This window comes from Pogona vitticeps, chromosome 3, assembly GCF_051106095.1.
Source record: "Pogona vitticeps strain Pit_001003342236 chromosome 3, PviZW2.1, whole genome shotgun sequence".
Taxonomy (NCBI): Eukaryota; Metazoa; Chordata; class Lepidosauria; order Squamata; family Agamidae; genus Pogona; species Pogona vitticeps.
The window spans coordinates 204,347,637-204,375,063 of NC_135785.1; the positions used below are offsets into that span (position 1 = coordinate 204,347,637).

The following is a 27,427-nucleotide window of genomic DNA, read 5'->3' on the forward strand; positions in this document are numbered from 1 at the left end:
CTAAATTTATTTCAGTATCTATAGTTTATAGACTTACTGGAAGACGCCTGTTTTTCTCCTGCCCATATGCTATCTCCACTCTTTGCGCTTTGCGGGTTGTGTGTGTGTGTGTGTGTGTGTGTGTGTGTGTGTGTGTGTGTGTGTGTGTGTGTGTGTGTGTGTGTGTGTGTGTGTGTGTGTTTAATAATTTCTCTGCCGCCTTAGGTGCCTTAATTAGCGGAAAGACGACTTAAAAATAATAATAATCACTGTGCTTCCCCTCTGATCCTGGTAGCAGGTTTCACCGATTTCAGTGGAACCTCCCTACTTTTTAGGGTTGAAAGCCGCTGATTTTAGCTGTTGATTGAGAAGCAGCAATCCTGAGCCAGTAAACCCCACTGAAGTCAATGGACCTTCCTGGTCCCTTCCCCTCCAGCATCCCCCCCCCCCAGAAGTGATCCCTCAGTGCTCCTCCTAATCAGGGCAGCCAGTGGAAGTGAGAGGAGGCTGGAAGTGAGCCCTCTGGAGACCAGTTTGCGCCGGAAGCCCTCGAATGAGGGAGGCTTTCTACGGCAAAAAGCCTAGGCACGGAGTGATCCGAGCATCTGCGTCCTTGTGCGGGCTCATTCATTCGGAGAAAGTGGAGCTCAAACGAAAGTGCCCGTCCTGCCGCCCATTTGCCAGGGGTGCGATCCACAGGATTCTGTAGAAATCCCGAGGAAGCGCCGTTTTGTAAAACACGCTCGCTGGCGCCTCCCGTGCCTCTATCCAGTGCAAGTTGTGCAGAAACACTGAAAAATAAAGCAGAAAAAAACAACAACCTGGAATATCCTAAAACTAGGGAAACCTCTGTCGACCCGGAAAAGCCACATACTGTTAGCAGGACGATCTTTTGTCGTGTGAATGCGCTCCCAGCGCAGTCCCTCGCAAGACCCACACTGAGCCGGCGTGAAACCCGGGTGCGTGTGTGTCGGTCTTCTAGAGACTCATCTCCGTCCTCTTCCAGTCTGCCCTAATCCGGAGCACTGAGTTGTACAATCCAATTTGAATGCCACCGGAGGGATCCCTGGGTTGTTTTAAATTTGTTGTTACGCTTAAAGGTATACTTCGCTGGCTTTGTTTCAAATATTACTGTACTGTACCCGGAGGGCATACTTTTCCGAGGGCAGCGATGGAACAGAACAAAGCCAACGGAGCGCTACGCCTTGCATGTTGTCTATGCATTCAGTTCACTTGGCTCGGTCTTCGGGTCGGTGGATGCTGGGTTGTGGCCCAAGAGCGGTAGCCTTTGCAGCCTCCTGAGAAGCCAGATCCCCTGAGTTCAATAAAACTGACTGAAGGGTTATTATTACAAGTATAGTATAGCTAAATCTTTTACGTCAGTAATTCTGAAGCTGCCACCTCTGCCTCTATCCTGGTAGTTTCGCAGCATCTTCTAAGACATGTGGCTTTGGAACGAATCTGGACCTTAGAAAGTTAGTTGATTGAATAATGTCCGGATTCTAGCCCTATAATCTCTTGGATATTTCATAGACCCTATAATCTCGTTTAAGAGTCAGACCTTTATGAAGTAAATATCCCTGTAAAGCTAACCGTCGGTTTAGGTTGCCATAGAGATGCGGCAGGCTAAATCAGGACTCCAGCTACGCCTTTAGGATCGGATTTCGAACTCTGGCACGTGTATTCTGTGCTGTCAAGGGGCTCTCATGGAAAGTGAGATACAGTATTTAAAGAATGATTTTACCAGTCCCACTTCCCCAGTGAGATTCCATGGCCGAGTGGGGATTCGAACCCTGTCTCCAGATTCCGTCATTCCATCCACGACTACACCACACTGGCAACCCTTCCTGGCCTCTTAGTGGGGAATAACCCCTCTCTGAACACCGCGGCACTTTCTTCGCAATTAAAGAAACGTAGCGATGCCCTGTGTATCTGGGGATCATGGCGTTCCACCCAAAATGAATTCGGATCAAATCTGCGACCCAGCTCCCTAGGAATATGGCCTTGGTTCTGTACCGACCTTTAGATCCTAATGAAGGGACTTCACTTTTCGGAAAATGTCCTCTGGGTGGGCTTTGTGAAGACAGCTAGGATCTGCTTGCCACCCATCCATCCGCGGTGGTCATGCTTCATGATCTTCTGTTGCACTCTAGATCGCGCCCCCTCGAAAGGATTCTCTCCCCCCCCAGAAAAAAAAACTGCTACGCCCCATAAAAACAAAGCAGCAGCAAGTAGCGGGTGTTTTCATTATGTTTATTATTATTATTATTTTAAATGTCAACAGTGGACCACTTTTTTTCAACCAAACAATAAATATTATTTAACAATTTTTCATTTCTTTATTTTTTATATAAAAATAAACAGGCGATAAAAAATCTCTTGAAGGTGACAGCGCTAAAATAAGACGGGAGAACAAAATAGGTTATTCGGAAACAAATCTGGAGGGGTGAGGATACAAGAGGGAGCAATCCGAATACACGTTGCAGCCCGGTCTCTTGTAAAGGGAGGTGGCGCGTCTGTTCTGTGTGTGGTAGGGGGGACTTTGCCTGTTAAGTTTGGGAAGGAAAAAGTGATGCTGAGGATCGTGAAAGCAAAAGCAGAAGACGCCCTTAACTCGCAGGAGACTGGGAAGAAAGCTCAGCAAAAGGCTAAGACGCGCCAGACGGTACGCTGTGTATTGGCAAGCGCCTCTCCCCAGAAGCACCAACAGTGCATAACTTTTTTCTTTACCTTAATACTCTGACAACCCCGTTCAGTCCAATGGGACTGAATTCTCTGGGAAAGGTGTGCGTGGGATTGCAGCCTAGGGCTTGGACAAACGACAGATCCAAGTGATCCGGGCCTGATCCCAAAGGTCTCCATCCCTTCGGCCCCCTATGATCCTACTACCCGCACGGCCCGCCGTACTTGCGACGGAGCCTCATCGCATCCCATCTGGCTCTCTTAAGCGTCCGCACGAAGAGAGGCAGCAGGCTGCACACGTTTTCCCTCTTGAGAAGCATCGCCCTTTCGTACGGCTTCCCTTTGAAACGACCAGGTCTCTGGTGTGGAAAGAAAACCTATCGGTCTGAAGGGTCACCTCCTCGCAGGGGGTTCGAGATCGCGCCGCCACTTGGACAGCAATGGAGACCAATACAGCCAGTTCTAAATGGGTCTGGTTGGGAGCCCTGGGAAGCCAACTTTTTCGAAAAGGGGGGGGCGGGGAGGGGCGTTCATCTCCAACAGCTCTCAGCCTATCAGCCTAGAAGGTAAATGCGGCCCGATCGGGTGTGAAGTGCCGGCAAAGTTTGGAGCTGACTCCGCGGACCATTTTATTTCCATACAGAATTGGGATCGAAACGCGTCGATTTGCAACGGAAACCCCCTTGACTTCGAAAAGTGTGACTTCCAGTATATAATCAGGTCCGTGTCCCTCGGAGTGTTTGTACATTTCTTTTGGTCTGCCTGAAGAGCGGAACCGTCAGAAGAAAAGGCGGCACCCCCTCCCCTCCCCCAAAAGAAGATTCAAAAAAAGGGGGAGAAAAAAAAAAACCCACGCAAGGCAGCGTCGGTTCCGCCAGGCGCTCAAAGCCTACTTGCCTCGTCTTCTAGCAGGCGTTTTTTTAACGAACGGAAGCTGCAGCCGAGAGTCCCAAAGCAACGCGCGGTGAATTTTACACACGAGGGGGGATGTGTTGGGGGGGCAGAATCGGAGTTGCAGGGGACCCCCCCCCCGCGTCCAAGTCCGTGGCAAGAGTTTCTAGGGCAGGGAAGGAGTCGCGTCTCTTCCCCCTCCGACGGCTTTATCGCTGGGAGTCTCCAGGCTGGTTGGTCCCCAGGACGATCTGAGCGCCTCCCTGGGCAGCGGGCGGCAAAAGGGGGGCGGCCGCAGGGGATCGAGTGGGCGATTCCAGTTTTGTAGATCCGGGAAGGGCAGGAGTCTCTTCGCGTGGCCCGCGGCCCCCTTTTTCCCCGGGAGGAGGGAGGGCCTTTCTCCTCGCTCGCCCCCCCGCCCCACCCCCGTTCCCGCCGCCGGTCTTCATTTGGCGTCGCTGGTGAGTCTGGGCAGGTTGGCCGTGTTCATGCCAGCGACGTGGTGGTGCGACGGGGCGGGCACCTGGCACATGCTGCACGGGCACGGCATGCCTCCCCAGTGCTGGAAGCTGCTGCCCAGCGGGGCTGAAGCGGCGGCGGCGGCGGCAGCAGCGGCGGCGGCAGCGGCGGCGGCGGCGCTGGAAGGCGACTTGAGGAGGCTGTGGCTGGGTCGGATGGCGCTGACGGCCGAGAGGCCTCCGGACCCCGGCAGGGTGGCGCTGGAGACGGCGGCGGGCGGCAGGATGGGGTGGTGGACGGCGTGGGAGACCGGGTGGCTGCTGGGCAGAGGCGCCGAGTGGCTGACCATGCCCGCGCCGGGACAGGCGGCGGCGGCGGCCGGGTGGAAGCCGGCGGCGGCGGCGGCGGCGGCGTGGTGCCCGCCGTAGATTTCGCTGAGGAGGCGCTTCATCTCCTCCAGGGAGTTGGTGAGCATCAGGATGTAGTTGCGGGCCAAGAGGAGGGTGGCGATCTTGGAGAGCTTGCGCACCGAGGGCCCGTGCGCGTAAGGCATCACCTCCCGCAGGCCGTCCATGGCGATGTTGAGGTCGTGCATCCGCTTGCGCTCGCGGCTGTTGATCTTGAGGCGCAGCTGCTGCAGCTCCGGCTCCGTCATTTGCTTCTTGTCCTTCTTGGAGGCCGAGGAGGAGGCCGAGGAGGAGGAGGACGAGGACGAGGACGACGAGGGCGACTTGAAGGCCAGCTTGTCCACCATCACCACCCCGGCGGCGCTCATGGCGCTGCGCAGCTCGGCGCTCAGCTCGGCCGGGGAATCGCTGGGCGTCGAGCTGGAGACGGCGCCGCCCGCCGCCGAGGAGGAGAAGCCCCCGCCGCCGCCGCCGCTCTTACTCCTGGCCGACACGAAGAGCTCGTCGGGTTCCGGCGAAGAAGGGCGGCTGGACACCAGGCTGGCGTCGGAGTCCATGCTGGCCGCCCTCCGGGCTGGGTGCCTGCGGAGGAGAGGAGGAAGGGGACAGAGGCGCTCCGCGTCAGTCAGGGCCAAAGCCAAGCCGTCCGCGAGGGGCTCGAGTGGAAGGGGCCGGCCTCGATCCCCGGGCTGCGGCTGGGACGCCCGGGGACGAGGCTCGAAGACTGGAGAGGGAAAATCTCTACATCAACTGGAGTGCGTCTTAAGCACACTCGCAGGTCAGTTCGGCCAGAATGGAGGGAACTTACTTTTTTTCCCCCCTCGAACTTACTTTCGAGGAAACACATTTAAAAACGTGCCCCGTTGGTTTTTAGAAGGACTTTTAGCAAAGGAACCTGTCCGGTAAAAATGAGTGGAAATTGGTTCCACTTGAAAAAATGGCCCCCTAAATCTCATTGATCTCAGTTAGATTTTAGTGAATCAATGGTTAGTTTGGTCGAATCACAGCTAATAGGCAGACACGAACAGTGTAATTTTCGTTTTTTTAAAAAATCTTAATTTGCTTGTGGTAAATAGATCCCTCATAATGATTTTTTTTTATTTACAGTGACTGAAATACATCCATAAGCACAAACCAAAATGTCCCCCCGCCCTCCACTGCAGGCACAAAACGTTCATTAAAGCTCAATAAGGACAAAAAGTGGTTAGCAGTGGGAAGAGATAAATCCTAAACGTGAACCAGTTGACCCGAAATCTAGTCCTTGGATTCCCACAAACTCTGTTTAAGAGTAAGTTTAGCCGCTTTCTAGTTCGGACTATAACTTTCTATTCCCAAACTCTGGGCCGCCCCCTCGGGCACTATTGCCTCCCCCCCCCCGCTTCCCATTGGATTAGCCACACCAGCAGCAGGGAGGGCGACCATCCGACGTGAATGCTCCAGGGCAGGTCTTTTCTGCCAAGGGATTTCGGATCAGGCGCTGTCCAGCTTGATGTCCTTATAGCTGGTCTAGAATTTGTTCCCTGCCTCCCTCGGTCTCCGAAGGTCTCGCTTGCATCTGGTACCACAGCAGCACTTAGTGAAAGAACAAACCACAACGACTTTCGGACCTTTCCGAGGTACTACAGCAAAGCCTGGAATGAGGGTCGAGGCCTGAATCAAGTCGTTTACTTCCTAAGTAGCCCTTGGAAAGTAAAACGAGCGAACGAAAGAACCGCCTCCGAGCCATCTGCCTTCAGGCACTGTGTAGAAGGAAGGAACTTCTCGGGAAAGAAGGGGCAAGATTTCACCCTCGTGAAGAGCTCACACAGAGGGCAAGGAATCTCCTCCCTTCAGCGCTCCGGGGACCCCTCGCTCTTGGCTTCACTTTTCACCGGTCCCTTGACCGTCCCCCCCCGCTCCCCTAACCGTCCCCAAAGTGAGCAGCGACTACCAGCGCTGCACCCTGGACGTGGGAGTAAGTTCGACGGGCGGGCGGGCGGGCGGAACTTTCTTCTTCCCAAGCGAGGAGTTTGGGCAGGGATCGCTCCGGGTGGGGTGGGGGTTAGGGTGGGCCGCTGGACGGGGTCTCCCTCGATCCCCGGGGTTTGGAGGGAGCCGCTTGGCGCGAAAGGGAAGCTGCTGGCGAGTCCCCGGGACGGCGCACTTACAGATCGTCGGCGGGGGGAAGAGAAGTCCTCTGTGGCCGGCCGGGTCCACTCCAGCCCGGCTGGCGCGGCTCGTCCCGGAGCACCGTTATTAATAAGGCCCTCTTGGCGCCTGGCGCGCCTTTTTATAGCCCCCCTCGCTTAGCCCGGCCGGGCAGCAAATGATGTTATTGTCCTGGACGGGCGGCTGCGCCAATGAGCGCGAGGAGGCGGGCGGGGGCAGGCGACTGATGTCGCGCCGGCGAATTCCGCTCAATGGAACGGGCCGGGGCGCCCGCCCCCTCCTCCTCCGCCCAGCCAATGGGGAAAGAGATCGGGACCCAGAGACAGAGGGAGCGCCTTTTGTCACCTCGCGAATGAAATGCCACAATGACAGCGCTCGCAACAGCTGGTGGAAGAGGGGGGGAGGAGGCGGGGGGGATATTAGACCAAACAAGACGGGGGCCCGGCACAACAATAACATTTTGTGAGTGTTGCCTCCTCCCCCCCCCTCACCTCCAGCACCTCACACTCCACTTCGCCGCGATGGTTGGAGCTTTTTAATAGGTTTCACAAACACTTCGGAGTCTCAGGCGCCCCCCTCCCCCCTCCTCCCCGCGTAATGTAAACACTCAGGACCCACAATGCGACACCACCCGGCACTTACAGAGGTACTTATCTCTAGCCCGGACGGACTTCCTCCGCCCGGGAGAACCCACATCTCTCTCCCGCTCCTCTCGTCGATTAAGATGGACGGGAGACTCAGGCTCGCCTCTCCTTTCTCCCCGCGAACCAGGGCCGGACTGGGACCAAAAATCGGCCCTGGCATTTAGAGCACACAGGCCCACCGGCTGTGGGGACACAGGCCCACCTGTTGTGGGCTCCATTCACGATATTGTGGCACGCTGAAAGGGCGATGCTGGTATAGTGGTATTGGTACATGCTTATGAGTTCTCCCTATCCTAATCATTGCCCTGGTTGTAAAAATAACAAGGAGCATCAGGAAATCTAAACCTATAAAATCATCACGTTTAACAAAAAGTGTAATTAAAATTTAATGTTTAAATTTGTCAATGCTAGTGCTCTCTAAACAAAAAACACCAACAGTACAATGTGAGATCTTATAGCTATTTTAATGTATTGAAACATTAGATCATTAAACATAACTGCAACAAAACGTTCAATGTGAACAAGCCATAAGTAGCAGATCCTCCTACATCAACACTTCCACCAGGAACAAAAGGCTCGGCTCAAGAACTTTCCACCTCATTTATGATTTGAACATTTTAAATTTGAACCCTACTAATACTGGAAAGACTTAGGAATGATACGTTATCAAGGAATAAGAAGACTTTGCAGGGCTTCACTACTCTCTGCAACTCTGTTGATGATGGCATCCACATCAAGACTCTGTAGCCATTAACATGAATGAATCCAAATGGTCCTGGGATACAGTATTCCTCAGCAAAATCAGGGAGCTAGACGGGGTACAGACTGTATTTGTCTTCAGTGTGGAAGGGATTGTCACTCTCGAAATGGCCTTCTCAGCCACACTAGACACTGTTCCAAGTCCTCCAAACAGAGCACAATACCATAGTCTCTCGAGACTGAAGGATGCCTAATCTAATCTGAGCTATGCAAATGGCATGACTTTAGGAGGTATGCTGCCTCAAGTTAAGAAATCATCATTAACATCATCAGCTGCCCACTATCTCATACAATTCAGCATGCAACAGATGTCTACAATTGCTTCCAAAACATATGCCATTTGTGCAACATGCGCAGCACAAAGAAGAACTGGGCCATGATGCCCATGCAATCAAGATTTTAAACAACAAGGGCAAAGGGTGGAACTGATTTAAATATCTCCAAAAGAAACTCTGTTTAGCTAATGATCAGGATAAGATTGTTATGTCTACAAGTAGTATGTGCTTGGCTACATCTTGAAAGTCAGTCCAATTCCAAATCCCAGTCCATGGGTCAAGCTAGAAGTCCAGTCCAAGTAATCCATCACCTTAAATGTAGGGCACAGGCAAAGGCAACTTGGTACACCATCTGGGTCACAACAGGTTCCAAGGAATTTTGGCAAGGCAAAGTTGAGTAACATGCAAGAGCTAGCTTTGTGAATTGTCTCCCACAAAGATAATTGTCCAGATTCACAGTATTCCTAGCTCTTAGCATGCCTCTTTCAAGGCTTCCAGTGGTTTGTAATCAGCTATCATGGACCCTCAAAACATTGATGTTCTAATCTTTTGACTCCTTGCCATTCCATGAGGCAAATGGGTCGCCTATATGGCAGGCTGATGCTTCACTGGCAGAACTGGCACTTGCCTTTCTCTGCCAGGCTTCCAAGAGGGCCACTGACTTCCTCCAAATGCAAGAGATCATCATCCGCCTCAGAAGATGACTCAGCAAGGCATAGCATGACATAGACTGTGTCCTGGGGAAGGTGTTTCAGTCCCACAGGAATCTTGTGGAAGTCTGGAGCAGATGCTCATCTTTATTTATTTATTTATTTTTGTACATGCCTTTCTCTCTCTCTCTTCTTTACCCTCACAGTGACCTGGTGAGATAGATCAGACTGAGAGAAAGTGAGTGGCTCAAGGCCATGTGGTGAGCTTCATCATTTAGGGGGGCTACATCCTGAATATCTGTCAAATGAAACACTCAGTGTAATGTTCTATGTCCTGCTGTGTACCTTTTATTGAAACGGCTGTATGCGCTTGAAGAGGATTGGGTTGTGTTTGAAGAGCATTTCAAGAGCTCTCATGAATCCCAGGGTCAAATACAAGCTACAAGAGAGGTGCCCTGTGAGCAAAGGCTCCTTGGGCAAGTGACAAAGTCACTAAGCACCTCGGCAGAGAAGAAGCAGGTGGATAATTGCAAAACCTCCCCTCACCCCAAAGTGCACATCTGTCCAGGAGTCATGGGCCAGTGACTACTGAGAGTTAAGGACAACCAGAAGGGAAGAAACAGGATCTTTCGGATCAAAATTTCAAACTGTGAGGTACCAGAAAGCTGATGTATCATTCATAACTGTTGGCTTTGTTGTACTTTGAAATAAGGAGCACCTTTCGTGTGGTAGATCATGACCAAGAACATATCTTTCAAGGTGACTAAAAGGGCAAAAGCACCCAAATTACCATCATCCTCTCCAAGGTCCATCCCTGACAGTTCCACAGACTGTCTGGACTTTCTCACAAAACACCAGAAAGACATATAAGTGGGTTCTAGATTGAGTCAAGACTGGCCCTTCTGTGGAAGCAAAAAATGTCAAAAGCAAGGCCATCCTACCGGTACTTTAGTCATATTGTAAGACAAGATTTTCCTCAAGAGACAATAATGCTGGGAAAACCTGAAGGCAACAAGGGAAGAGGAAGCCCAAATATGAGATGGATTGACTCCATAAAGGAAGCTTGCAAGTGAAGAATGAAGCTGTTAATGAAAGGACCTTTTGGAGGTCACTCCTTCATGGGTTCAATAGATGATGTTGTTTTGTCGTTTAGTTGTGTCCAACTCTTCATGACCCCATGGACCAGAGCACGCCAGGCTCTCCAGTGTTCCACTGCCTCCCAGAGTTTGGTCAAATTCATGTTGATATTTATTTATTTATTTATTTGATTTATACCCCGCCCATCTGGCCTAAAAGGCCATCCTTTCCCATCAATAGGATACTACCTACTAACCCGTGGCTCACTGCTGCTCATATAGCCTACGCATATAAGTATGGGAAAGTATAACTCTCCGATCTTGACAGTCTCCGTCCAAAACTTGACCTCTTCCAGGCTCTGGCTCTCCCACCCCTCCCAAGCCCGGTCCCTTTCTCCCCGCCCTCCTTCCCCCTCTCCACCAGCGCTCTCCTCCTAAAGGATGCTCGAGTCTTTAGGGACCCCCCCCGACCCCGCTGTAAGTGGGTTGGGGCTCTGCTTTGTTCCGCTCTCCCTCGTCACCTCGCCCAGTTTCGCAGCTCCCGGTTCTCGTTTCGCTTCATTTCAACCTCCCACCCCGCCCCACCTCGCCCGACGGGAGCGCTCGGCGGGCTCCCGGGCAAAGACTTCCACTCCCTGCGCCGCCGCTCCCCTCGCCTGTGCGCGCGGGTGTGCGCACGGAGCTCCTTCCGGGTTACCCTGCTCGTCTCCCTCTCCCCCCCCACCCCGTAATCATCCCCACCATCATAACACAACAACGCGGGAGCCAGCCAGCCAGACACCCTGGGGGAGGAGGCGGAGGTGGAGGCGGAGGCGGCTCTCGCTCCCCAACTGGACGGCCGCGCTGGAGGACAAGCGCCGGGAGCCGGAGCCCAGCCAAGCCGAGGGGTGGCACCAGCCCAATTTCTCCGCCGCGCAGCGAAGGAGACAGGCAGGCAGGCAGGGGGCGCGGGACCCAGGCGCCGCACTGTCCGCGATCGGGAGCGGAGCGGCGGCGGCAGCCCCAGCGAGGGCGGGCATGGAGTGCAAGGGCTCCGCTGTGGCGGGAAAGGGGAACCCGGGCAGCCGCGGACGGATACTGCGCCCTGGCCAGCGGCGGCGGCGGCGGCGGCGGCCTCGCAAGGCAGGAACCGGCCGGTCTCACCATCGGCCCTTCTGGCATTTGCCAGAAACGCCAGATGACCAGTCCGGCCCTGCCGCGAACCTCCAAGGCTCGTCCTTCTCCTCTCCTACGGACCTTCGAGGTCCCCCTGACAAAAAGAGCCTTGTACACTTTTCCACACTGTTCCGAGCAAATGGATTTTAAGGGACCAGAGTAGGAACTGGCTAATCTCTTAAAAAGAAAAGAAAAAAAAGCTATTCCGACGGTCAGGTGTAAACAGTGAAAAACTACCATTTAAAATCTCAAAAGTTGTGAACTTTCTTTAAGCACTTTCTTAATTTCTAAAAAAACGCCTCCAGGGCGACACAAATCCATCTGCCAAAGTGTGCGCGCGCTTCCGTGCTTGCGTGTACGTGTGTAGTTTTTCAGTCGCTCCGCCTTAAACATTTTTTTAAATGTTTTATTTTTTATGCGTGTGATAATGTGTATCCAGAAAAGTAAAAGTCATTATGCGGCCTTCCTGCCCAACCACTTCCGTTTACTTCGTTCAGTTTAAGAGAGTCACAATTCATAAAAGCCCTGCGCAAGTGTTGGGCTGGGATTCCCATCGGGTACACGTGGAATTTGGACACGATTCAGCTCGCAATTAGTGACTGCTCCCGGCGCTGCGCAGGGCGATGCTAGCGTAGGTTCCTGCGATCTAGTGCCAAGGCAGCCGGGTCTCCCAATTTGTCCTTGCGAGGTTGGGAGGCCTTCTTCCAGGGAAGAGAAGCGCACCCTCAGGCCGGGACTTCGGGGTCGGAATCCGAGAGCAGCGGACCTAACGCTCCTTTGGATCTGCTCCTCCCTGGAGCGAGCGCTGCTCTGGGCCCCTCGCTCCGCAAGCCTGGCTTGCCTTCTGTGATCTGATTTGGAGCCTTGTGGGTTTCCCAGCTGGCTCCGCAAGCCCCAGCCATCCGTTAATGAGGCGTTTAAAGCCGCTAAGAAGGGCCGCGTGGCCATGTGTGCTCCTTCCAACGGTTCCGATGATGATCCATAACTGGGCAATTAGATGAAAACCTGTCAGCCACAGGCTGGCTTTTGTTAAGCAGGGAGGGGGAAGAAACGAGCCAGAAAGAGACCCTCCGCCTACCCTCTTTGTAACTGAGCTGGAAAGCAAGAGCTGGTGAAAAGTTTATGCGCGTGATCTGTGCTGTCAAGTCGGATCCGACTTATAGCGGCCCTAAAAATAGATCTTTCAAGGCAAAGGAGCCCTCGAAAGAGTGACTTTACGAGCTCCACTCCCCCTGACAGTTTCCATGACGCGGGGGGGGGGGGACACACACACTCCCAACACCGATATCCGGGGTCCTAGTCCGTCAGTCTATCCATTATGTCACCTTGAACAGCCAGCAGAAAGTTTACATCCATTCATTCGTTCCAGAGCTTAAGGTGTTTCTTCGGACTACAACTCCCGCCCCCGAACCGGATCTTGGGAGTGGTGGTTCCAAAAAAAGTACTCTTTCAAGGGCTGATTTGTTGCTGTTCAGCCCTTCCAGGATTTCAGTCCGTTCTACCGAAATCCGTAGGAACCATTTCTGCGTAAATGAGCAGGCTCCAGAGACAGTTCCCTACACAACCGATCTGCACTGTCCGATTGAAAGAAAATAAAAGAGATGTAATGTCTCTTAGGCAGGTCGGTTTTTCACCCGAAGAAGAGGAGGAAGAAGAGGAGAGCACGGAGCTGATTTTAGCTCACCTCCCGAGAAATCGAAATCAACGCTTGAGGTGCTTCACTTTGGCTGGAGGGAAGGGGCGGGGGAAGCCCAGGGCTCGAAATGCGAAAATGTCCTGCTGAAAGGAAAGTGTAAATCAAAGCATCTGGATTAAGTGTCTTTAAATCCTTGTCTTGGTTTAACGGGATTACGGGTCTCCCTTCCCCCCCCTCTCTCTTTAGCTCTCTCTCACACACACACACATACACACACACGAGATTTTATCCTAAATTTTAGACATTCTATGGGCCTATATGTGTTTAGGGACGAAGTAAGGAAGTGGATAAGAACCGGACATCGTGAGTCCGGCGTAGGAGGGGTCATTGCCCTCTGACTCCTTTCCCCTAAACTACTCAAGCCCCTCCCTTGAATAGAACCCACGAGAAGCGCTGCGGCACCTTTGAGGCATTTATTAGAATCCGGCCACTCCGACGCCTCTTCCTTTTGTCCGATGCTGCTGCGGGGGGGTGGGTGGAGGCGGGCGAGCCGGGAGAGAGAGAGAGAGAGAGAGAGGCTAACGTGATCACTTGGAGTGACCGCACGCGGCCCAGGAGCGCCTCTCTCCTTCGCGTTGCTCCTCATCACGTTTCTTGGCTGAGCCTCCGGCTCTCGGTTGTGTCCTGATGAGCCCTCGTTTCCGTTTTCAAGCTGCGGACAATTCCCGAGTAAAGACCACGGGTTTCATTGCTCACAGCATCTGGGACAAATTATGGGTTAGGAACACGGCCGGGGTCCCCCTCCCCGTATGCGGCGGCTGTTACGCTGAAGTTAAGCAAGTCTGGGAGAGGCCCGGCAACCGGCCTGGGGCTCCGCTTAAGCCGCCTTGAGTTCCAGATCAAAAGAGAGGCGGGACGTGAATACACCCGATAAATAACTTTTGCGATCCCCTCCCAGCATGAAGCAGCATGGACCAGCATTGGGGGGGCGGGAGGGCGTAAGGAATTGGGGGGCGGGCGCCACAATCGGAACTGTGAGCGAAGTCCACCTCCAGGCCGGCCCTACTTCGAAGCAACGGATTGAAGCTAATAGGAAAAAAAAAATCAAGAAATGGCTTGTTATTATTCCCACGACACTGTTACTGCCAGAGGTGGCGCGAAATGCTAGCGGGGTTTTCTGCCAAAATAACTCGGCTGTCTGGAGACGATGTCTTTTGTTGCTCCTTCTCAAGCAGAAAAATATATATATCTCGGTAATTCTGCTGGTATTTAGGGTTGAGCTGATGGCTCAACGTGACTGTAACTTGAACCCCAAAGAATTTTCGATCCCGAGTTGAGGCTTCTAGCCGCTATTCAGGCTGCTGCTGGAGAAGGAAATTTAGGAATTCCCCAAGATATAACCTTGAGACACAGATGTGGTGGAAGGAGGGGGGGGGAAAGACTGAAGAAATGGAGCAGACGTTCCACAATTTTACTTACGCTGAATAGTATCCACACCTTTGCCCAGAATATAAGAGCACGCTCCTGGACGGCCACGTCGCCAGATCCAGCCAGAATGAAATCACTGTAGCCCCATTGACTGCAATTTTAATTCTGTCTGAAGGTGACAGGCTGGATCTTGTTCTAGTTTAATTCAACAGAAGGATTTAATTATCTAGCGAAGAAAAACGCCCCAGTGTTACTATTTTGCTTACAAAGGTTTTGTACTAAGAGTTTTGTTTTGTTTAATTTCACCGCCTGCTTTTCAGAGCAAAGGAATCCAGGAGATCAGCGCCTGCTGAACGTGAGGAAAACGTTGACAATACAACTTTGACCGATTGCAGTTCTGCCTATTTATTTAATTTTTTATTTATTTTTTGTCCTGTCTTTTTCCCCTTCTGAGGATTCAAGGCTGCTTAAAAAAGAGTCGAATATCAGCAAATAATTGAAAAAGTACTTTTTACAATGTGACAACCATGACGAATATTTTAAAACGTTATACAAAAACTATAAAACAAAAATTTTAAACCCACTGAATCTCCCCACACCGCTTGCTCGCCTCCTGGTTCCCCCAAAGTTTCTCTAAAGAGGTCGAACTTTAAATGCCCCCGGAGAGAAAGATGGGAAGAGGCCAGCCACCCTCCCCAAGGAAGAGAGTTCCGTAACTCAAAGGCCAGGCGGGGTCTTTAAGGCGCAATGATTTCCCCCTTATTCAGGACCACAGGTTCAAAGGAAAGAATAGGCGGCCTTTCTGGCGAAGAACAGGGCGGCAGGTCGAACTCCTCAAAAGGCAGGTCATCATCATCATCATCTTAGAACGGCAGAGCTGGAATTATTCTCCTGTTCAGGAGCCGCAGTGAGGAATCGTACTCCGGTTCTTTACATCACTGAGCTATCGAGCACTTGGCAGCGACCAGGTTCTCTCGGGGGATCTCGGTTTGGTGCTTCGCCTCTCCCACATGCGTGGAGAAGTAGCGAAATCCGGAACACCCAGAGATCGCAATAGACCTCCCCCACCAAGTCCAGCTTTAACCACCCTTACACACTCCTCCCAAGGAAAGGGACATCGTGTGGCTTACTTTAGAGTCAACATATATGGGCTCAGGCCACCTCTTGTACGCGTACAGAAGCGACTTCTCCCAGAACTGGGGCGAGGGATTCAAAACAGGGGCCTCTGCTGGAATATGGCTCTTGATCCCATTCAAGTACTGTACGTACAGGGCGTAACAGGTGGCTCGAGACTAGTTGTTGACTCCGAAGCAATATCTCTTGTTCTCCACTGCAGTGGAAGCGGTATGGGCAGCGGCGATGGAAACGTTGACTGTGGAAGGATAACTGCCCTTTCCGGTGAATGGGCTGGGTCCACTGGCAGTGTTTCTTCGACCAGATCCACGGAAAATACTGTAATGGGACCTTTTGACTTATTTCAGTGAATGTATCCCAAGCACGATCAGTCTGTAGCCAACCCAACTGAGATTTTAAGTGAATGAGATTTGCATTATAACCAGGAATTCCTGAGCCAGCCTGAATTACAGTACCTGGTTAAAAGCAAGCAAGCAAGCAAGCAAGCAAGCAAGCAAGCAAGCAAGCAGGCGGGCGGATCGACGAAAGAAAGAAAGAAAGAAAGAAAGAAAGAAAGAAAGAAAGAAAGAAAGAAAGAAAGAAAGACTAGTATACCATGTACAGGTCCCAGAAGGGTCGTATTAAGGTATTAAGCTTAGTTTAGGTAACAAGTATGTAGATTGTCGAAGTTCACAGAGCTCTTCACAAAGCGCAAACGAAAGCGAGCAGAACTCGGTTCTTTTGCATTTGTAAGCAGTCTCTTTGGGGTGATTTGCGAGCTCCCCAGCTGTAGCAGGGGTTAAAGACTCATCGCATACTTTCCCTCTCCAGAACTGAGAGGACTTGGAGACAACCGGAGAACAGGCAGACATCCAGCAGGCGGTGTTTCCCCTCCGTCGAGGGGTTTGCTTGCCAATGGTCATTTCATCTTTGCTGAATTTCCTATTCGTTATGACGCTGCTGCTGTTCAAAGCACAAGTTCCCTGTGAGTTTATTAGAGCCAGTAAAAGATGGGGTACCAAGACAGGGATTACAGTTTTCAAAGGAGGGAAAGCTGCATGAGAGAGGCGTGGTTTCCTTTCTTCCACTGTCCTTTTGGGCCAAGCAGGCCCTGCGAGTTTGGGAAACAAAAGTGGAGGCTAAATTACTTCTTAGGATGTAAATCCGAAGATTGATTATGCTAGCTGGGCGGCGGCAGCTGGGGACTTATTTGTACTACAAAGTCCAAAAAAGGAACTTATTCTAAACAGGGCTTTGCAGCCACGCCACGAACAATTAACTACAAGGGTGGACCTAGAGCAGTGGTTCCCAATCTTGGCCTGCAACACCCAGAATCCCCGGGCAGCAGAGCTGTCGGCGAAGGCTTCTGGGAATTGCAGTCCATGAAGGCTCACCAAACAGTGCGGAGGAGATGATCTTGAGTCGATTTAGAAAGGGAGACCTTCCGGATGGGGTAGCGGGGAAAGAGACACGGGAAGGCAGCCCTTGGGGATCGCAAAAGCCACGTCTCTTTGCAGACGCCTTTTTTGCAGATCGGGGGAGAGGCGGGCTTCAAAAGCCGTCTGAACAGGCGATCAAATCTAAAATCGACGCGCGAGAGGCATGTCCTATTTCCCCGCCACCAAGGAAGAAAGCTAGTCGTGCTAACAGTGGACTGCGGGTCTAGAACCTCTTCATTTTTCACCATGACTGGAGGAGGCACACCAGGTTTTCCTAAAGGCACAGCTCCAGGGGCCGATTGATAAATTGACAACCTGCTGGACTAAAGACCCCAAAGCCTCGATCCGGTTTACCCTAGTAAACTGGAGCAGTTTCCCTCCCCCTCAAACTGCACTGATTTTTTTTTTAAAGCCAGAATTCTGAGATCCCCACTACCTTTTGTTTTAAAGACTCTTTAGAATGAAAGAACTTTGAGCCCAGGGATTTATATGAAGTACCAGAAACCGAGCGGAACTCGCAGTTATTCCACGGAAACCTGCATTCCAGTTGCCTACCCCACCCTCATCTTTCTTCCTTTCGGCAGCTTCATCTGTTTTGTTGTTTAGTCCTCAAATCATGTCCGACTCTTCGTGACCCCCTGGACCAGAGCACACCAGGCCCTCCTGTCTTCCACTGCCTCCCCCAGTTTGGTGAAATTCATGTTGGTAGCTTCAATGACACTGTCCAACCACCCCATCCTCTCTCCTCCCCTTTTCCTCTTGCCTTCACACTTTCCCAACATCAGGGTCTTTTCCAGGGAGTCTTCTCTTCTCATGAGATGGCCAAAGTATTGGAGCCTCAGCTTCAGGATCTGTCTCTCATCTGTTACAGCCACTATTTGTTGAACAGATGTTTGTTTGGGAGTCAGCGAGCCTACTTTAAATCAGCAAGATGTCAGCAGATTCCCTGAAAGAAAACATTGGATTGTATGGAAACCAATGTATGGGATTTTATTCACTGGCCCCTGAACTCCCCGCAACCTAATCTTTCTATCTGGTTCAGTGAGTTGTCAGCTGTGCAGATACTGCTGCTGCCTTCTTTCAGTAGCACTCTGCAGCTGCTCTCAAGTAGACTGGATGCTTCTTTTAGGGCCTTCCCCCAATCTCCCGGACTCCCGGGTTTCCCTTGCAATAAAAAGGAGCAGTGGTCTTAGAGGGAGTAGGAAAACTGAGATAAGTTGCTCCATCCCTACCTCCAGATGTAATATTTTCCCCATCTACTTCTCTTTTCCCCCTGTTACTTTTAGAAATTGAACCCTGGGATAAACTCCACCTCCTCCAAGCCAGAAATCTACTTTGCTGTTTAGGACTGATCTGCTGTATTCTTCTTCTCCTGCTGCCACTCCTGCCTTAAGTTGCATTCCACAAGTGCTGTTCCATCTCACTGAACATGCAGGTTGCTTGGGACTTTTAACAGCCCAGTCCTAAGCACACTTCCCCAGATTCAACTGCACATGCAAAAGAGAAGTGTGGAAGGCCTAGTGAGTCCTTTTTTTATTGGTTGTGCAGAACGGAAGGATGCAGCGTGTTCTATGCATGTTTACTTGGAAACAACGTGCACTGAATTGACACAGTCTTTCCACTGTGCTATACAGCAGCAGCAATAGCAAAAAGGGAATCAGTTAATTAACTCACTCACTCACTCACTCACTCACTCACTCACTCACTCACTCACTCACTCACTCACTCACTCACTCACTCACTCACTCACTCACTCACTCACTCACTCACTCACTCACTCACTCCACAGTACTAATGAAATATTATTTTTTTTTAAAAAAAGACTATGATTAATGATTCAAGGGAAAGGCTACAGTGGTACCATGTCATCATTGGACTTAATGGAGTTCAAGATAGTATTAAATGCATTAATGGAGTAACAGCTGAACTCAGATTTGAGACCAAACGTATCAAAGGCAATAGCCAGCATGTCACTCCAACGTCTGCCCCATGATGTCAAAGGTTGCTTCAAATACATCCCTGGCTTTCTGGGTGGCATTGTTTGGGGTACTGGCCCCAGCAGATGGCCCAGAAACACACCTCGGCCTTCCAAAGAGGGACCACATGTGAGGAGGCATAGATGTCTCATTAGTAAATGGGAGGGAAGCAGGGGACGAGGGTGGGAGGAAAAGATAAAAAAGAATACACAAAGCCATTTACATATTTACATTGTTTCTTCCTCATTTCAAATTCTCCTTTAGCTGAAGTGTCAATGTGCTTGCTTTTCTCCTTCTGTTTGTATGTTTACTTGTGCTAAATAGATTATGATAATCAGGCACATAAATGCATGCAACTGTTATTATGGCATTTAATCACAGAGTTTTTTTCCACTGGAAGCCTTCATTAGAATTCTCATAATCTCACTTGTTAGTGTAACAAACAGTAATAAATGCCAAGGAACCTGGATTAAGTCAGAGACATTCAGACATTAAAGGAGGAATATGGAAATGCTGTCAAATCTCTGCATTTATTTATTGAAATGTCACATAAATAGTTTAGTACTTTAAATATCTTACTCATTATAAGGGAGAGGGGAGCTGTGCAACCTGAAGATAGTAATTATAGTTTTGGTGGTGCACTGGAACCATATGCCTCTCTCAGAGATTCATTGCAACTTCACTGAACTCTGGGTTTCTTTAGTATTCATCTATGCTGGTTTGCAGAAAGCCAGCACCATTTTACTCAGTCACAATTCAGTGTGCAGCAGCAGCCACAGCAAAAGAGGCAAAGACTGCATAAGGAATTATGAGCAAAAAGGATGGAAAATAAAAATCACACCCTAATGTGAGATTATATATGTTGCATACCATTTGGAAAATGGCATGCAGTCCTGCTCATCTGAATCTTCGAAAGGAGACAAAAAAAAAAAAACCTCACAAAGAGGGAGGGAAAGAAATAAAGAGCGCATTCTCAACTAATAACAATAATTGTGTGCCATTATCTTGACTTCACCTTTGGAGGCCCTGTCCAGAGTTTTCTAGATATAAAGTAATCAGAATTGGTTTATCATGGCATCCTTTGGAGGCACTGTGGAACTATGCAGAATGCCCAAGGCTATGCAGGCTGCCTTGCCCCCCCCCCTCTTAAGTGGGGAACCAAACTCCTGATCATATTCCACTGACTGAGCCATCTGCCCAGTTTACTTTCTCTTCTATGAAAAGCAAAAACATGGAGAAAATGCACAAGGTTTAGCTGGCCTTCAACAGGTTGTATGCACTGGGGTACTGCCTACATCCTCAGAAAAGTCCCCAGAAGATCCTAAATGGGGAAAAGATGGGGAAAGGGGCATTTTAGGGATTGACTGGGCAAGACACTGGATCTCCAGGATCCAAAGGCCTTTCATTCACACCACATGGCCTTAGCAAGGGAGAAAAGCTTAGCCCTAGAATTGGCACGGTTGATCCATCATTATCATCATCACCACCACCAGCATAACTACTATTGGTATTGTTGTTGGTGTTATGTGTCAACAAGTTGCCTCTGATTTATGGTGACCTTACGAATGATCTCCAAAACGTCCTATTCTAAACTGTTCTGCTCAGCTTTTGTAAACTAAAGTCTGTGGGAGTTTGGGAGTCAATCCATCTTGTATTTGGTCTTCTTCTCTTCCGGCTGCCCTTCTACCTTTCCCAGCATTGTTGTGTGTGCGAGACAGAGCTATTCTCCTAGCTGTCTTATTCCACATCATGGCCAATGAATTAGAGTTGTGGAAGAACTGCTACCTGGAGATTTTCTGGGGCAAAGTACAAATTACTTGAATAATTTACTTTATTTGAGATGATTTGAATGATAAGTCAACTCGATGGCTTTGCCTTCTGTTAAATTTAAATTAATCCTAAAGTTGCATATATACATATATTAACAGATTCCATGCAGATTTGTGCCAAATGGGCCTGAATGCCAAATCTTGTAAGTGTCTGGTGCCACCTTTACCTGTGACAATAATTTCCTAGTGGGCCAGTTTGGAAACCAGGATTCTTTTAAAAAGTCCTCTGAAGACTATTCACAATCTGGGCTTCCTGATCTGAAAATATGCCTAATATGTTTGCAAAAATTTTCATTGTGCAATTCAAATATCTCAGGGAAACACTTAAACCAAGAATATATGAAAAGACCATAGTATGGTATATATTCATCTCATCTGTTTCCTTCCAGAAATAATGCAGCCACTATATTCTTGGCAACTGAAGTATTCCTCCTGGGATGTTTTTCTTCATTAAACTGTTTCAGTATTGTTCACAATATTTACAGGATGAAGAGAAAGATGGAATTGTCCCTTTTCACCATAGTTCCATGGACAGAAGCTGGTTGCACTGGGTGCTGAACACTGTTTCGGAATTGTCAGAGGCACAGCACCCTCTGCCGTGGCTGAGACAGAAGGCTAGTTTAGGCAGAACATGGCATACTCTTCCCAGCACCCCACCACCAGTTCCACCCTGGCAGCTGCCTCACTCAACCTTATGGGAGGACTAGCTTTGTGAGCATCATCTTCTCTGCCTTTCTGTTTTATTCCAGTTTTTTCCCCAATTCGATGCCCTCCAGATTTCTTGGGCTTCAACTACCATGCCTCCCACAACCATCTTGGCTGGGGATGATGGGAGTTGAGTGTATCTGGAGGGCTCTGAGGTAGGGAAGGCTGCATCACATCCTTAGCATTTCCATACGCTCTTCCTGATATCCTTTCTCTCTCATATTATTTTCCCTTTCTGTCCATCTCCAAAGGGAAACTGCACCTGACCTTTATGTTTTGTCAAAGAAGTCAACGGAGAAGACAGATTGCCACCTCCAAACTCACCACATCCTTGCTCTCTTCTCTCCTGCTCTGGCCTTTGCCTAAGCCATGCAAGAAAGATATTAGAGAGGACACAAGCCCAGAGGTGCCTCCCACACAGGACAGCAAGCTTGCTCTGTCCAGGAGCAATCTAGACAATCCACTGAAAGGTAGAAAAATGTATTTGTAGGATGAGCAGGCTGAACAGTGAATACTGTGAACTCACTTGCACAATGGATGAGTTAGAGAACTTAAAAAACAAAAGAAGCCCCAGAAAACAGATACTGTACTATGCAAAACAGTGACATGTTGCCATACACCAAAAATTGCAATGTGATAGAGCTCCTGGACAATGGGAAAGGAAGTTCCAGTGAAAAATAATATGAGAAAAGTATAATCTCTCCTCCTCTCCTTGATCTCAGTATATTAATTGATAAAACAGTGGGTGTCAGTGGAGGACAAGTGCATGCGTGTATGGGATGGGAGGGTGGGCTTCTTCAACGGGAAATAATATTAATGTTCACTGACCCTCTTGACATCATGTAACGTTCCATTGTGGAAGACTGAAGAACTTTTTCAAAAAGGCTAAAGAGAATTTGTTAAAAACACAACATTCTTCTATCTGAATATTTAAAAGGTTAATCAGATTCTGGGAAAAGTTCGTCTTTGATTAAGAGTTTCTAGAACCCCCCAGTTAGTATCAATGTTGGCTATGATAAGTAGGGGATTCTGGGAGTTGTAGTCCAAGAAAATAATGTTTCTAAGCTTTGATTAGGAGACAGATATGGGCAAGGAATTAAAAGTGCTGTGAATTAATCAGCATTCACACTATGGGTTGGATCCAGCAAGTGGGTGCTTCCAGATGGCTGGCTCTTAGTACTACTAATTTTAAAAGGAAAAACACTGTGTAACTATTTTATCTATTCCTTTTTAATTGATTTATTGTAGAAAAAGGATAAAAGAAACTGGGAAATCATGGGAGGGTAACAAATGGAAAACAATGTTGTATTGGCCTCCCATAAAACTCTGTGAATGAGGCAGGGTGATTTTAAGATAAAAGCTTCATTCAGAAGCAACATTGGAGCAGACCCATCAAAATCAATAGTCCTTAAATGATCACAATTCATTTGTGTTGCACTGATTTCAGTGAATCTTGTTCTAGTATGAAATACTATGAGGGGCAGTTGATTTAAGAATGTAACATTTACCACATGGCAAGTCAAACTATTTCTCTGTGTCATGTATTATATATTTTTATTGGCAGGGTTTTTCCTTGAGTTTGTAGCTGAGGTATTTTAAATCAATCTGTCACATGAAACTGGAAACTGGAACACATGCTGTAACCATGGCTTGTTTAAATTAACTAATGCTGCCCGCTTTGTCAGGACCTGTTATCTTATGTGTTTAACACCAGCTTGGTACAGAAGCTGATGTTAAACAGCTTCTGTGCCAAGCTGTATACAGTTATTAGGCATTATCCACTGTGGCTCTGAGTGGGCTAAGGCCACGCTTGTTGCAAAAATGGTTCTACCTATACTAGGCATCAGCATGATTTAAAATAAATTTCTTAACACACATACTAAGTTTTCTTATAGGGATAAGAGCAGGGGCTGTTTTAACAAATATCAGCCTTCAGAATTACTATTCTTGTTGCTTCTTCTACTTAATATATACTGAGATCAAGGAGAGGAGGAGAGATTATACTTTTCTCACTGCAGGTCTTGAGTAAAGACTCTGTTTTAGGGGCTGCTTTTGTCAGAAATTGTAAAACAAAATGAGATCTGCTTAATGAAGCTAAACCAGCAAAATTTTGTCTCTGTGCAATTTATTTGACTACTCCATTGTCTATTGAGCATTAAACTAGGAAGAAAATGAAATAAAATAGATGTCAAGAAAATGTCTGCAATGTATATATTCTGAGGCACACTAATTATCTTAACTGGATACTGTATATGCAAATATACATATGAACCTAACTTTAACAATCTGTTGCGAAATGAAATGATTAGGTGGCTACAAGATTGTAAACTAGCATAATTAATTCTCTTTCTTTCTTTCTTTCTTTCTTTCTTTCTTTCTTTCTTTCTTTCTTTCTTTCTTTCTTTCTTTCTTTCTTTCTTTCTTTCTTTCTTTCTTTCTTTCTTTCTGCACTCATTTCTTTTTCTTCTTCTTCTACTTCTTCTTCTTCTTCTTCTTCTTCTGTTTCTGCTGCTGCTGCCTGGGTGGTGGTGCAGTTGTGATGTCTTGAATACCAATAGTGAAGTTGAACATATGTGAACCTTTCCTAATCCTGCTAATCTTCCTTCAAAAACCTTTCTGAAAGTGTAGGCAACAACCAGATTTGAAGGGAGGGAACTACTGAGCATTTTAATGACAAATAATCTTTGTAAAAGGGGAGGGGGGCTGCGGCCTCAGCTGGAGATGGAGCTTATGAACTACAGCAGGTAGAAATAACTGCCGTATTACCTCATGTAATCTCCACCATTCAGGGTCAGATTAGGCCTGAAAGCAAGATGAAACAGACTTCTCTTTTAAACAGGGGACTTTGTCCCTTCAACGGCTATTAGGCAGTAATTAGTTGTGACACAGAATTACTCCCTGCACAATGGTAACTGGAGTCTTACAAGTCCTTTGAAATTGATTACAGAAATTGAATTTACCTTGTTTTTTTAGAAATTATGCCCCAGTGTGAGTTATTTCTAGATCCACCTTACCCTCACTTTTGATGGCAGAATTGTGGCTCTAGAAAGGGGTTGACTGAAGAAAAATCAGGCCTTTCCAAACTGCAACTCTGGTGGCTGGGTTACAACATTTTGCAGTGCTGATTAGATAAAATACTTCCTTTTGATCTCATCAGCCATGATATTGTTGAGATGACTTTGGGGCTGCCTAGAGATGTTAGCTGTGTATTAGTGCATGAGAAGGTAAAATCAGAGCTAACAGAGGCCATTTAGTTTGGAAGTATTCTTCTTTGCTTCTAGGATCCTTCATTAAAATGAAAGATGAAAACAAAAGATTGGGCCCAAATAACTTAGCTTATGAGATGGGTATTCTTTAGCATTGAAGACTTTCTTGGAAACTGTCAAGAATGAGTTGGAGCTAGTTTGCAAGATATGTCTGTAGGGGATTAACATTGCTTTCAAAATAGAATCATAGCATTATCATAAATATATAATAATAATCAGATTATAATAATAAAGAATTGTGTGCTGTTAAGTCAACTGTGATTTATCGTAATCCTTTTCAGGGTTTTCCAGAAGTGGTTTACCATTACTTTCTTTCAGGGGACCACTGTTCAGCTTGCCCAAGGTCACACAGGCTGGCTCTTCTCTCTGAACAGAATCATAGAATAATGAAGATGGAATGGGCCTACAAGGCCATCAAGTTCAACCCCCTGCTCAATGCACAAATAAAAATTAATGTGTCTGACAGATATAGTAGACGCCAAACTAATATGGATGGGCAGACATGCAACATTCTCACTCATCATGATATATGGGCAATAAAAACCTGATATCTGGGAAATATGTGTCAACTGTACAGCAAATGAACAACTAATGTTCATTTGCACGGCTGCAAAACAGAATTCAGTAAGAGAATCCTCAGAGCAGTGCAGCACAATGCCAAAGACAAGTGACAAATCCCTCCACAAAAATCAGAACAGATAAATCACCTCAGAAAGGCCAGAATATTTAGAAATGCAACTTAAACTCTACAAACCTGTTCTGCTTATTTAAACTTTCCATCTTACTAACACATGTAGTTCAGTAAAGAAAGATCCAATGTGGCCCTGAATATGTTAGGTTGGATTTGGACTTAATCTGTTTTATAACAGAACCACTGAAAGCCATAAGGGCAATTTATTCATAACAAACCCAAATCACATTTATTTTAATTGGACCTACTTAAAGGTTGGGGGAGAATTCTATTCAGTGAGCATGCTGATACAGACTTACCAAGTTCATATTTCTGCAGGTCAGAATATAACAATTATCATTTGGCATTAATGCTTCTCTAGTTTTTATTATTTAGCTAAAAATATAAAATAGAGAAAGATAAGAAATGAATGTATTACAAAAATGTGTATATTTATGGGAAAATGTACAAAGGGCATTGGGAATAAAGGTAAAACTACTTGTAAAATTTAGGTATTGTGAAAAATGCATACAAGGTTTATTTGTTAAACAATGTGTGTAAAAATGTGTTTATTAAGGAAAATCTAATATTTGTATATTCAGAAAAACATATACGATTTATAATGAAAAGTTGCAACCTTTTGGAGGTACAAAACAGGATGAAAAAACAGAATGGGAGGAAAATTGACAAAACTGTCCACTGCTAGTCAGCTCAAGCTACATCTGAATCCAACCCACTGGATTTCTGAATTTTGATCACTTTGTTAAAAAAAGTTTATTTTTACACTTTTTAATAGACTGTTTATTATTTTATTACTTCATACTGTTGGGCACCAAATCAGGGTATGTGGTCTTTTTCATTATTGGTGTGCTTACCATTACTGTACAAGTGAAATGAAGGCCTAAAAATAATGGGAACTGACAGGGAGGAGATGTTTAACATTTCAGGTGGCTTTAGGGAAAAAAAATCATGTGCCAAACTGAATCGTTACAATATATTTTTAAATTAAACTCCTAAGGCTTCAATCTAGTGAATACAGTAATTACCTGTGATTAATCTCTGCTGAATACAGTGGGAAATGTCTGCCTAAGCACGTATAGAATTATGATGCCAAAGAAGAACACTTTAATACCAGATGGATGAAAAACTTATAAGGGCAGTGCCTTGGGTTTAAAGCAGGATTTGACCTAGGATCTGATGCTGCTGTCATCAAGGGGAGGGCTGCTTTGAATGCATGCCTCTGAAACAGTGCTAGGGCTGTTCTTATATAATGACAGTCTTTTATTCCAGCAAAAGTGTTTATTTTAATTAATGATCAATTTATTGGATGACTTCTTGCCTTTCAGTCCCCCAGCACTCCTATTGAGGGGAAACCATTGGAACAACGCTTGACCTCTTGTTAACCTTTGGTCTTGACTTACCCACATAAATCTTGAAGTTTCTTTACTTCGGAAAGTTGCCTTATATGTGTAGTTTCTTCCATACAGAAACATGTTTGGTCACAATTTTTTACGCTGGGGCTTTTCAAAAACTGCTGATCGCCACACTGTCTTCTCAAAACCATCTAAGAACTTTGAAACAATTTAGCACCAAATACAATCTTGCTGCTATGAATATCTTCAAAAGATCCAGGTATTCCCACATGCATAATTCCAATTCTTAATCTCAGCTAGAGTAGGTCCACTGAGTCAATGGAGTGCACATAACACGACATACCAAAGCCCCATTGATTCAATGGTTTAATCTAGTCGGGACTAAAAACTGGATTTAGGCCACTGTTTCCTTTGAAATACAGTACTTATTTTGTCCACAAGTAAGTCAGGTCTATACACTGTATAGTCTAGGTTTGGATTGATAAATTATATCAGTGGCACTATGATGATTCCTGAATGCCTGACCCTTGGATTGTATGAATTCTGATCGCCAGCAAATTCAGCCACAGCATGTGAATTTAAGTTCCTTTTGTCCCAAGGACCACTGGGGATATCTTTTGTGGTGTTGTGGCTAGAATGGCAGATAAAGGCTCAGGGGGCCTGGGTTTGAACCCCTGTTCAGTCATAGAAACTCAGTAGAGAGTGTACAACTGCTGAAACCACTCCTTAAATACCCTACTTACTGTATTTTTCTATGTATAAGACTATATTTTGTCTAAAATCTTTAGACTAAAAATTGAGGGTCATCTTATACACGGAAGTAAGCTGAGGAGAGAACACAAACAAGCAGGGATCAAAGCAATACTG

General features: G+C 47.4%; 1 protein-coding gene across 1 annotated transcript; it reads right to left on the reverse strand.

Annotated features, from left to right (window-relative positions):
- Positions 1–2,211: 2,211 nt before the first annotated feature.
- Positions 2,212–6,705, reverse strand: OLIG2 (oligodendrocyte transcription factor 2). Its single transcript, XM_072994089.2, has 2 exons — positions 6,566–6,705; positions 2,212–5,000 (listed from the first exon to the last, which is right to left on the reverse strand). Exon 2 carries the CDS (start codon positions 4,973–4,975, stop codon positions 3,998–4,000), a length of 978 nt encoding a protein of 325 aa, XP_072850190.2. The 5' UTR covers positions 4,976–5,000; positions 6,566–6,705; the 3' UTR covers positions 2,212–3,997.
- Positions 6,706–27,427: the final 20,722 nt, after the last annotated feature.